The sequence below is a fragment of the Boleophthalmus pectinirostris genome, unplaced genomic scaffold (genome assembly GCF_026225935.1).
Source record: "Boleophthalmus pectinirostris isolate CB_2022bp ecotype Guang Dong unplaced genomic scaffold, ASM2622593v1 HiC_scaffold_2, whole genome shotgun sequence".
Lineage (NCBI taxonomy): Eukaryota > Metazoa > Chordata > Actinopteri > Gobiiformes > Gobiidae > Boleophthalmus > Boleophthalmus pectinirostris.
Window position 1 is genome coordinate 25215748 of NW_026571152.1, and position 12266 is coordinate 25228013.

The 12266-nt window shown below is 43.0% G+C and overlaps 1 protein-coding gene across 1 annotated transcript in view; it reads left to right on the plus strand.

The window, feature by feature from the left end:
* Positions 1-6436: 6436 nt before the first annotated feature.
* The window catches only part of anpeplb (alanyl (membrane) aminopeptidase-like b), a 6830-nt gene continuing 1000 nt past the window's right edge, over positions 6437-12266 (plus strand). The window contains exons 1-4 of the mRNA XM_055155887.1: positions 6437-7459; positions 11535-11674; positions 11795-11925; positions 12007-12124. Coding sequence (XP_055011862.1) covers positions 6825-7459; positions 11535-11674; positions 11795-11925; positions 12007-12124 — 1024 coding nt within the window. The 5' untranslated portion in view covers positions 6437-6824. The remainder of the gene's footprint in view (positions 7460-11534; positions 11675-11794; positions 11926-12006; positions 12125-12266) is intronic.

The following is a 12266-nucleotide window of genomic DNA, read 5'->3' on the forward strand; positions in this document are numbered from 1 at the left end:
TGCTATGTTTCAGTATATTAATGTATTGTATGTATGTATTATAATTTTACTTCACTCAAATGTGAACATGAAAGTGTAGTAGTGAACAATAATCAGCAGAGGCCCTTATTCTCAAACATATTCTGTTGTGTTGCAATAGTTGTGTCAGCTCTGATAGTGATACTGGGGCTGCTTAATGCCTGTTGCAATGCAGCAGTAGTGAGATCACCACATTATTACTACATCTGATATTTACTCTTATGCTTTAAATTATCTTTGATAAATGAAACTAAAATAAAAGTGCAGTTAAATAGAGATTAAACAATTAACGTTTTGAAGTTTACTTGCTCTATAACAATGAGTTAACCTACATTAATGTTATTAACATTAACTACAAAATCAGTTACAAATTAGGTCTTCATGAAGATGTTCTTTATGCTGACTGAAATGCATCTTTTCTATTTTCCAGCCTTTTTTTTTTTTTTAGATTTACAGATTCAATTTTTTGTTATACTGCTTGAACCATCCATCCATTTTCTTCCGCTTATCCGGGGCCGGGTCGTGGGGGCAGCAGTCTAAGCAGGGACTCCCAGACTTCCTTCACCCCAGACACGTCCTCCAGCTCCTCCGGGGGAACCCCGAGGCGTTCCCAGGCCAGCCGAGAGACATAGACCCTCCAGTATGTCCTGGGTCTTCCCCGGGGCCTCCTCCTCGAGGGAGGCGCCCAGGAGGCATCCGGAACAGATGCCCGAGCCACCTCAGCTGGCTCCTCTCGACGTGGAGGAGCAGCGGCTCTACTCCAAGCTCCTCCTGTGTGACTGAGCTCCTCACCCTATCTCTAAGGGAGCGCCCAGCCACCCTGCGAAGGAAACTCATTTCGAGCGCTTGTATCAGCGATGTCGTCCTTTCGGTCATTACCCAGAGCTCATGACCATAGGTGAGAGTAGGAACGAAGACTGACCGGTAAATCGAGAGCTTCGCCTTTCGACTCAGCTCCCTCTTCACCACAACGGTCCGATACAGCGACCGCATCACTGCACGCTGCACCGGTCCGCCTGTCAATCTCACGTTCCGTCCTTCCCTCACTCGTGAACAAGACCCCGAGATACTTGAACTCCTCCACTTGAGGCAAAGACTCCCCACCCACCCGGAGAGGGCAAGCCACCTTTTTCTGGTCGAGAAGCATGGCCTCAGACTTGGAAGAGCTGATCTTCATCCCAGCAGCTTCACACTCGGCTGCAAACCGCCCCAGTGCACGTTGCAGGTCCTGGTTCGATGGAGCCAACAAGACAACATCATCTGCGAACAACAGAGATGAAATCCTGTGGTCCCCAAACCGGACCCCCTCCGGCCCCTGACTGCGCCTAGAAATTCTGTCCATAAACACAATGAACAGAACCGGTGACAAAGGGCAGCCCTGGCGGAGTCCAACATGCACCGGGAACAGGTCTGACTTACTGCCGGCAATACGAACACAGCTCCTGCTCCGGTCATACAGGGACCGGACAGCCCTTAGAAAAGGGCCCCGAACCCCATACCCCCAGAGCACCCCCCACAGGACACCACGAGGGACACGGTCGAATGCCTTCTCCAGATCCACAAAGCACATGTGGACTGGTTGGGCAAACTCCCATGAACCCTTGAGCACCCGATGGAGAGTGTAGAGCTGGTCAAGTGTTCCACGGCCAGGACGAAAACCACATTGCTCCTCCTGAATCCGAGGTTCGACTATCGGCCGGATTCTCCTCTCCAGTACCCTGGCATAGACCTTACCGGGAAGGCTGAGAAGTGTGATTCCCCTATAGTTGGAACACACCCTCTGGTCCCCCTTCTTATACAGAGGGACCACCACCCCGGTTTGCCAGTCCAGAGGTACTGTCCCCGACCGCCACGCGATGTTGAAGAGGCGTGTCAGCCAAGACAACCCCACAACATCCAGAGACTTAAGGTACTCAGGACGGATCTCATCCACCCCCGGAGCCTTATTGCCACCAAGGAGCTTGCCAACCACCTCAGTGACTGGATGAGTCCGCCTTCAAGTCCCCAGCCTCGGCTTCCTCCTCGGAAGACGTGACGGTGGGATTGAGGAGATCCTCAAAGTACTCCTTCCACCGCCGGACAACGTCCCCAGTCGAGGTCAACAGCTCTCCCCCCGCACTGTAAACAGTGTTGGTGAAGAACTGCTTTCTCCTCCTGAGGCGCCGGGCGGTTTGCCAGAATCTCTTTCATTTCACTTTCTGGCCAACGCCAGAGAAATGGAGAGTCCAGCCCCTCTCAAGGAGTTGGGTTCCACAGCCCAAACTGTGCGTGGAGGTGAGGCCGACTATATCTAGTCGGTAACGCTCAACCTCCCGCACAAGCTTAGGCTCCTTCCCCCAGCGAGGTGACATTCCATGTCTCCAGATCTCTCTGCACCAGCCCCATATGGCTCCACTCGCAGGTGGTGGGCCCACGGAAGGGCGGCCCCACGTCGCTCGTTCGGGCTGTGCCCGGCCGGGCCCCGTGGGGGAAGGCCCGGCCACCAGACGCTCGCCTTCGAGCACCCACCCCAGGCCTGGCTCCAGGGTGGGGCCCCGGTGACGCCATTCTGGGCGACGTAACTGGCCTCTGATTAGAACTCATCATGTGGAGCTTCTGAACCGTTCTTCATCTGACCCGTCCCCCAGGACCTGTTTGCCTTGGGTGACCCTACCAGGGCCATGAAGCCCCCGACAACATGGCTCCCAGGATCATTCGGGCACTCAAACCCCTCCACCACGATAAGGTGACGGTTCAAGGAGGGGACTGCTTGAACCATCTTGAGGTAATCTCCTAAACTTTAATGGGTTTGGGCTTGTTTAGTATTGGGATGGGGGACCACCGGGCATATCTGGAAGCAGTAGGTAGAGTACCTCTTTCTCCCACCTCACCTGGGTTTGAGTGTAGCGCTGAGTGACAGAACAGATTTACAGTTTCACTTCCATCAGTGCTACGGCAGCTGTAACATCTTACCACCATTGAAAGAGAGGATATTACATTATATTACATTATTAGGGTATTAATTGTTACTTGCACATCAAATATTTAGATAACAATGAAAATAACATTAAAATGTGTAATAAGTTTCAGTTATGTTTTTAACACTCAGTCCACCTCCCTTTGCTCCCCAGGCTAAGTCAGTCCCCTTCAGAGTAACAATACACAATCAGCGTGCATTCCAGTAATGAAACTACTGCACAACATATTAGGTTTGTGAAGTTGGACAGGATACTGCAGACTGTGAGGAGGGTTTGAATAGGGCCCAGGAGAGATTGCAAAATTTATTAAATATGCCTGGATGACATCTCAAACTGCTCCAGGCATGTTTTTGATGAAGGAACAATGTTACCCCCACTGGACAAAAAGGAACTGTATGTAGCATATTTATGAAATTAAATCCAAATTTTACATGCAGCCCTTTAAATGAATAATGAATAATGTTTACAGTAGTAAGGCCCCCAATTTGAGGTTGTTTAAGCAGCCATGGATAGATGGACAGCTGTTTTCACATCTGGCAGACTTTGCCTTTTTTTTTTTTTTTTCATTGAACAATGGTGTGGTTTAAGAGTTTAGTTAGGGAGGGACATGTTTTATTAATCACAGTAGTATACAGTGTATATTTGATTTGGAATAATCCACTTTATTTGGAGTTTACTCTGTATTTCAATAGTGTATAAAGCATCCTAAATGTTCTGTATGTCAAACCTAACATGTTTATCTGGCTAAAATGAAATATTGCTCTGTAACTTTTTCTAATTAAATTATCTCAATTTGTGGGTGTTTTTCCTGGAAAAACTTAATCACTTAAGGCAACCCAAGTCTTAGCAGGTCATTAAAGGGATCAGTGTAAAGTTGTTTTTTTTCCTGTACTGCCAGACTGCCCAGAATTTGAACTTTTTCTTTACAGAGATGAGGAGACCCATAGGATTCCTTTAAGGAATTCAGTAAATATATACTTTGAGGGAATTAACCATTTCGTCACCAATAAATCACCAGAGCGGAGTAAGAACAAGTCCTTTCCTGTTGTTCACCTGGTTCCCCCGGACACTGGTGTGATGCTGCAGGACACAGAGGAGAGACACTTCTGTTCTGGGGGCTCTTCCACCAGAGGTGGGGACTTGCAAGTCGTGACTTGGACTCAAGTCAGACTTGAGTCACTATTTTTGGGACTTGAGACTTGACTTGATAAAATAGACAAAGACTTGGGACTTGAAGATCAATGACAATGACTTGAGCCCTGTGACTTGAGAAGACTTGATACTTCTCCTAAAAAAAGTATCTTTTCTCTTTACAGTTGATAAATGCAGTGCTTAATTTTACAGGAATAAACTGGAGCATGTCCGCCCAACTTCTATTTGTTACTTTGGTTGTAACTGAAGTACTGTGAGATGGTATGCTCAAATGTACTACAGTAATATGCAGTACGCTACAATAAAACAGAGTGAACTACACAGAACATGATCCTTTCATTTCAGTGCAGACTATATGGCGAAATAACTGTTATTAAGCACTCTTAAATCTGAATTCTTTCTATTCTGACCATAATAATTCTCACTCTTGTCAGGACAGTCAAAAAGGAAAAAATTGCATTTCTACAACTCATATATATATATTCATATATGAGAAATACTCATATATGAATATACCATGACGTTTTAAGTACAATTTAGTTTAAAAGTCATATAAACTGCAAAAATTTAAGCTATATTAAGTACTTTTTTAGTGTAATAACTTAAAATTACTTGAAGCTCAAAGCAGTTGACTTGGAGTTGACTTGGACTTATGGGCCAGTGACTCAAGACTCAACTTGGACTTGCCTGTCTTTGACTTGGGACTTGACTCGGACTTGTGGTCAAAGACTCGAGACTTACTTGAGACTTCCAATACAACTTGATCCCACTTCTGTGTTCTTCTCCTCAAACTGCCCTGACACAGATCTGCTGACCCTACCTGACCAGTCCTCCTGTTAAACTGACCTGAAACCTTTGACAAAGACACAAAGGCGACTGAGAAGCACAGTGTAAATGTTGCAGCAAAACTTGAATTTCCCTTGGGATCTATAAAGTTTCTCTCTCTCTCTCTCTCTCTCTCTCTCTTTCATGATGTATCTTTTAATGACCATTTAAAGCTTTAAAGTTTTATTATTCAGTCACAGAATTATTTAAATATATTGTTTTGTTTTCAAATTTGTTTCCAAAATGGTTTCCAAAATATCTTTCCAAACTTTTGACCTTTCTTGAAACTTTCTTTATAATTATGTCCCTTAATCCAATAAGTGTGAGGAATGGAGTTGTCTTTAAACCTTCTCATATGTGCTTTGGTGCAGCCTTTCTGTTACCACCTGTGAATCATTGTGCAGTTTAATTTACCCTGACGCACATGTGGCTAAATACATGGAATTTATTAGGCTTTTTGTGCAACCAAAATAAGCCTGGCTACATATGATAACTGTCCAAAGGAAGCTGTTTATTATCGTGCATAATACAAAACAGAAAGAGCTGATTTCTCCTCATTCTTGTGGCATCTCACTCTTTTATTATAGCCATGTTGTTTAGATGTTCTCACTAACTACATGTATGCCGAGAGCAAACACAGCTCCGGTCCACTGTTCTTTTTATTCTGCATGTTTTTGTGGGAGAGGGTCATGATTCATAGTCCCTGGGGTCAGTTCCCATTTATTGATGTCCCAAATGACTCTATTGTTTTGACCCAACCACATCTCCTGTGGTTGTCCCACCCCTGGCGCTCCCCCTTCACATGCCTGTACTTCAGCAGAGTTTGTCAATCGAGTACTTGGATAAGTCAGTATATGCTTCAGGGAGGTGCAAGGGTACGGACTCTTACAATTTTTTTTCCTGACAATTTAAAAACTTTTTGGACAGCGGTGTTTGACAGATGGGATGTTTCAAGAATGCCAGGTAGAGTGAGGTATTAGTGAGTAAGTGAGTTGTCTTTGATAGTATATCAGTTTTAGTAATAATTCATAGTAAACTAGTACTTTGTTCAATAGTAATAAATCTTCTAAACTAGTTTGCTAATTCACTGTGCAGTATATCTTACAATTTTGGGTAATTTCGCATGTCACCCTTTGTTAAAATAAGATTGTAATGAAAAGTTATTGAATGTAAAACATCCAAAAAGTAATTTTCTTATAGGATTTTGAAAATTGCATTAATATGCACCTAAATCTTTTGCAAGAAACAGAAACACAACTTAGCTTGAACTGCTTTTCAGAGTTGCAGTAACCCATTACAGAATACGTTAAGAACATAATAACTGATTAGTTGTAATTTAATATCTGATAGTAATAATAGCTGATTAACAAAAAATCTCTCTGTACATTATATCTGTTTGAGATTTAGGGTTAGTACCAACCACTAAAATCTATTATTAAAATACCATATTACAATGACTCAAACATTTCTGGAGTATTGTGTTTTTCAATCTGTAAACCCTAGACAATAAGTTCTTCATATGATTTATGCTTAGAGAAGAGACTGAAGGCCCTTTTCCACTGGTCTCCACATTGGACTGGTTCTAGTCAGTGTTGACTGCATGTGTTGCTTGTTGGTGGATAAAGTGTTCCTGGAGGTTAACCTAACCCTGCATTAGTGGCACCGCCACGGTAACCACCTCCAGATGTGCTCTCCGGCCCCATCTCACACTTTATTTACAACCAGCCTTATCGTGACATCACTCCCATCCTGACGCCTTCCTTTAGTCTTTGCTCCTTCAAGTTAATACTTAATCTCAACGACCCTTAATCACAGGCCAGTCAGTTTACAGGAGCGGACCTGCCTGTGTCTTGGAGAGAGTTTTCAACTTCCATGTTCAGGCAAGCAACAACCAGCAAGATGTCGAAAAATTCAATGATGTCAAAAACTTTTGCGGCTGTTTTTGCCCTTTTGACGGTTGCTGTTATTGGGAGTCTGGTGACAATGGTTATAGTCTACAACATTCGGTTACGTATTCTGAAACCAACACCAAGACCAACTTTGCCAGTCACCACGCTTGCTCCACCACCAGATATGCGCCTTAGAGGGGACCTCCTACCCGAAAGCTACCACGTCTTCATCCAGGTTCCTCTCTACACCAGGATCATTGAAGAGGTCAATGTAACCAGTCCCAACCAAACGTATTCTTTTGAAGGGAACGTGACTATCTATTTGCAGTGTGTCCAGAAAACTAAGACCATCTTCCTTCACAGCCGCAACCAAAATGTTTTCCGTCCACATGTGAAGAACATAATTACGAATAAGGATGTGGGAGTTAAAAACTATACATTGCACAATGATAAATCTGAATTTTTGGAGATTCAATTGATAGATGACCTGAATGTTGGACAAAATTATAGTTTGTTCCTGGCATTTCAAGGAGAGTTAAATGAAGCGCTGGAAGGACTGTTTTTGAGCACATACCTGGAGGGCACACCAGCACACGTAGAGGACACCGATGTGAACAGGTCAGTACAGATCAATCAAGCTGTTTTATTGTAATAACATTCATGTCAGATTTGAGTTCTTTGTCTTCACACACCCACTGTAAAAACAGACTTGTAATATAAAAACTAAGTGGGTGATTATTTGCTTTTTTTCCTTTCATTTATCTAGAATTAGTTTTGTGCCTATATATATAGTTTTTCACTTTTCACTATTCTGCCATATGCCAGTCTCATAACAAGGAAAATGTTGTATTATAAATCATAACCTTTCTGGTAGAAGGTACATGAAAAAATGCTTTTCTCCATGGAGATGTTATTGCTTTGTCTGGAATGTTTCACATTATGGTATTAAACATTTCTACCAAACCAGACAAAGTTTTAGGTCAGATCTGTGGAGAGGCAACCACGCTCACAGGCAGAATGCCTGATTTTCTAGGTATTTTTGAACTGTAAAACCACCTGTAATTGAATAAATGTAAGGCAGGCTATTAAATGCCATACTGTTTTTGCCATACTGTGGAGCATTTCAGTCAGAGCAATGACATATCCATACTGTAGAAACAATCAGGTGATGATCCGCCAACCAAAAAGTTACAACGTGCACTTTTAATTCAACTCTCAACTCCCAGTCTTAGGGTCTAGACTTCAAAAGGTACATTTGAAAAACCATAGACATAGTAGCTTTTCTTTGTATTTTTATATTTTTTATTTGTCCAAGTCATGGGTCACTGTTATGGCATCCGATAACGTCAATCAGGTGAACTGTGTATTGTAAACAACACTTTATTGTCTGGTTACAGTCTGATATTTTGTCAGACTTCCTGCTAAGTAAAGAAGTTACAGATGTGACAACATACTTTAATTGCTCTTACTGGAAGCTATTTCGTGATATGCAAAATCAGACCATAAATACGTTTTTGTCCACTCCACAACAACGGTATTCTGTAACAAGGAAAAGGAAATAGACCTCAGAGTGCTGTTATTAAATTCATGATTAGCATAGTTGTTTATGATATGCATAATCATATTACACATACCAACAGTTAAGGGAAGGTATACTTACTTGCAGTGGTGGAGGAAGTACTCAATTTTGTTATTTAACGGTGCGCTGTGTAATTTTTCTGGTGGAGGGTCCATCACCTTCTTGTTTCCATTTATGTCATTGCTCTGCTTATGTTCCACAGTATGACATTAAACAGATCTACCTTACATTTATTTAGTTACAGACAGTTTTATTGCTCAAAAATACCAACAAGCTATGAACTGACATGTAACTTTGTCTGCTTTGGTCTCTATGACGATAGAAAAGTTTAATATTATACTGTGACACACAGCCCAGACAAAGCAATGGCATCTCCATGGAGAAAAGCATTTGGCGGACCCTCCACCAGAAAAGTTACACAATGCACCTTTAAGTAAAAGTACAGATACCAGAGCAAAAAAATATTCAAGTGAAAGTATCACATGAAAAAATACCCATTTAGAAATGTACTTAAAGAGTAAAGAGTAATAGTATTTTGCTTATATTTTGAGGCCTTCAAATGTAGTGATTTTGATAGATTTGTGATGAATTTTGTTCAACAGAAACAACTGAAGCTATTTTTATTTGTATATTTTTGTTTGCTCAAACCACAAAGGTATTAAAAATAAACTCCGCAGACTCAAACACTTTCAGTCCTGTTCAAAAATGTAGTGGAGTAAAAAGTACAGATACCTGCTCTCAAATTACTCAGAGCACTTTGTAATAAAGTTTAATACAACACATTACAATGTGATTAAACATTTTCACAGAATATAACTTGGTGTAATGCTCATTTACTTTAACACACAAATCACAGATGGATTGGTCTGTTTGTAGAACAGTGTCAGTGATTGAAGCTGTTGATGTCATGTCATTACTGAACTCATGTTACAGTATTTTTGTGATTTCACTGTTTACATTGGCCCTGTTGGTACTGGGTGGACAGGTTTGTCTTTGGGTGTCCTGACAGATTATCTCAGACATGACCTTAATGTCTATGTGCTATTTTTTCCTCACATCTTCTGTTATGCTTTAATTTGATTGACAAACAAAATTAAAATGTATCTCTTTGAGACTGTGAGAGAGCAATTCATATTTTTATCTTGCCTGGGATCAAGAATACACTTCTAGTTCTTTACGAACATATGAGCCTGGTTACCAGTGAATCTACTGTAGTTCCATTTGGTGTAATTAACTGGTGACTTAGCCAATCAGGGACATATATGGTCTATACGTGTAAAAAATTTGCTGTTTATGAGGAAAAAATAACAAAAAATATTAAAGGGGCCTGAAACATATTTCAGATTTGTGCTGAATCAAGGAGTAAAACACTGAACTCTGTTAATCTGAAGTGGCAAAAACTCGGGGCTGGGAGGTTTTCGGAGAGGCCATGGAGAAGGGCTATCAGTTGGCCTCAAAGAAATTCTGGCAAACTGTCTGGTTCCTCAGGAGGGAGAAGCAGTGCTTCACAAAAACTGTTCACGGTGCGAGGGAAGAGCTGTTGACGTTGACTGAGGATGCTGTCGGATGGTGGACGGAATACTTTGAGGATCTCCTCAATCCCTTCTGAGGAAGAGGCAGAGGCTGGGGACTTGGAGGTGGACTCGTCCATCATCCTGGCTGAAGTCACTGAGGTGGTTGGTAAGCTCCTTGGTGGCAAGGCTCAGGGGGTGGATGAGATCCATCCTGAATATCTTAAGTCTCTTGATGTTGTGGGGTTGTGTTGGCTGACACGTCTCTGCAACATCACATGGCAGTCGGGACAGTGCCTCTGGACGGGCAGATCGGAGTAGTGGTCCGGCTGTTTAAGAAGGGGGACCGGAGGGTGTGTTCCAACTACAGAGGAATTACACTCCTCAGGCTCCCGGTAAGATCTATTCCAGGGTACTGGAGAGAAGAATCCGACCAGTAGTCAAACCTCGGATCCAGGAGGAGCAGTGTGGTTTTAGTCCAGGCTGTGGAACACTGGACCAGCTCTTTACTCTCCATTGGGTGCTTGAGGGTTTATGGGAGTTTGCCAACCAGTCCACATTTGTTTTGTGGATCTGGAAAAGGCATTTGACCATGTTCCTCGTGGTGTCCTGTGGGGGATGCTCTGGGAGTATGGGATCCGGGGCCCTTTGCTAAGGGCTGTCTGGTCCCTGTATGAATGGAGCAGGAGCTGTGTTTGATATGTAAGTCAGACCTGTTCCCAATGCATGTTGGACTCTGACAGGGCTGCCCTTTGTCACCAGTTCTGTTCATTGTATTTATTGACAGAATTTCTAGGCACAGTCAGGGGCCAGAGGGGGTCTGTTTTGGGGACCACAGGATCTCATCTCTGCTGTTTGCAGATGATGTTGTCCTGATGGCTTCATCAGACTGGGACCTACAACATGCACTGGGGCGGTTTGCAGCCGAGTGTGAAGCTGCAGGGATGAAGATCAGCTCCTCCAAATCCGAGGCCATGGTTCTCGACAGGAAAAGGGTGGTTTGTCCTCTCCGGGTAGGGAGTCCCTGCCTCAAGTGGAGGGGTTCAAGTATCTCGGGGACTTGTTCACGAGTGAGGGGAGGATGGAGCCTGAGATTTACAGGCAGATTGGTGCATTGTCTGCAGTGATGCGGTCACTGTATTGAGCCATTGTGGTGGAGAGACGTTGCTCCTTCACGTCAAGAGGAACCAACTGAGGCTCCGGATGCCTCCTGGGTGCCTCCTAGGCACATCCCACCAGGAGGAGGCCTAGGGGAAGACCCAGGACACACTGGAGGGATTATGTCCCTTGGCTGGCCTGGGATAGCCTCAGGGTCCCCCCAGAGGAACTGGAGGAAGTGTGCATGGAAAGGGAAGTCTGTAGTTGTGAAATACCCCAAAGCAGAGATAGTCAGTTCTGCAGTTTTGAACAGAAAGTCAATTAATCTGATTCGATTATTAAACAGTATATTGCAGTGAAGAAAATGTAAAACTACGATCTATGTACATTATATTTTAATACTAAACAAGCCTACCATAAAAAAGCATAGTCTTCTTTAACCCAGACCATCAGGTTGCATAGTTACCATCCTCATTTGACCATGCCTGTATTTCTGTTATATCAGATATATGGCGGCCACCAACTTGCAGCCAACTGACGCCCGGGCAGTGTTCCCCTGTTTTGATGAACCTGCCATGAAGGCTCGCTTTCACCTGACCATTTTCCACCGGAAAGACACCACGGCTCTGTCCAATCAGAAAGGAGGTAACTTCTACATGCACTCTCAGTACAATGTTAAGACAACAATCAGGGCATGTAAACAAACAAACAAACAAACAAAAAAGCAAATAAGGCGATGAACTCTTTGGTTTATACTTTTGCCAGATACATATATAATGGAAGAAGATAAAGAGTGGCAGTGCACACGCTTCCAGCCCACAGAGGTGATGTCCTCCTATCTGGTCGCTTTCACTGTGTCAGAGTTAAAGACAAAAAGTGCTTCTACTAAAATCAAGGTATCTCTGCTGGTCCACACCATACATCAAATGATGATGATGATGATGATGATAATGATTATTAGTATTTTCTTTCTACAGACATACGCACGCCCTGAAGCTGTTGATGCAGGATACACAGCTTACGCAGACAGCATCACAGAGCCTATTCTCAATTTCTACCAAAACTATTTTGGAATCCTTTACACCCAGAAGCTTGGTAAGATATACATCAAAGACTGATATTGTTTTGAATGATAGGCCTTCAAAAATAATGACATGTTATTATAAGGCTTGTCTCATATTATTTAAATAAAGTCAACCAGCTTGAACTCATATTCACAGAAAGCTATGACTTGTGT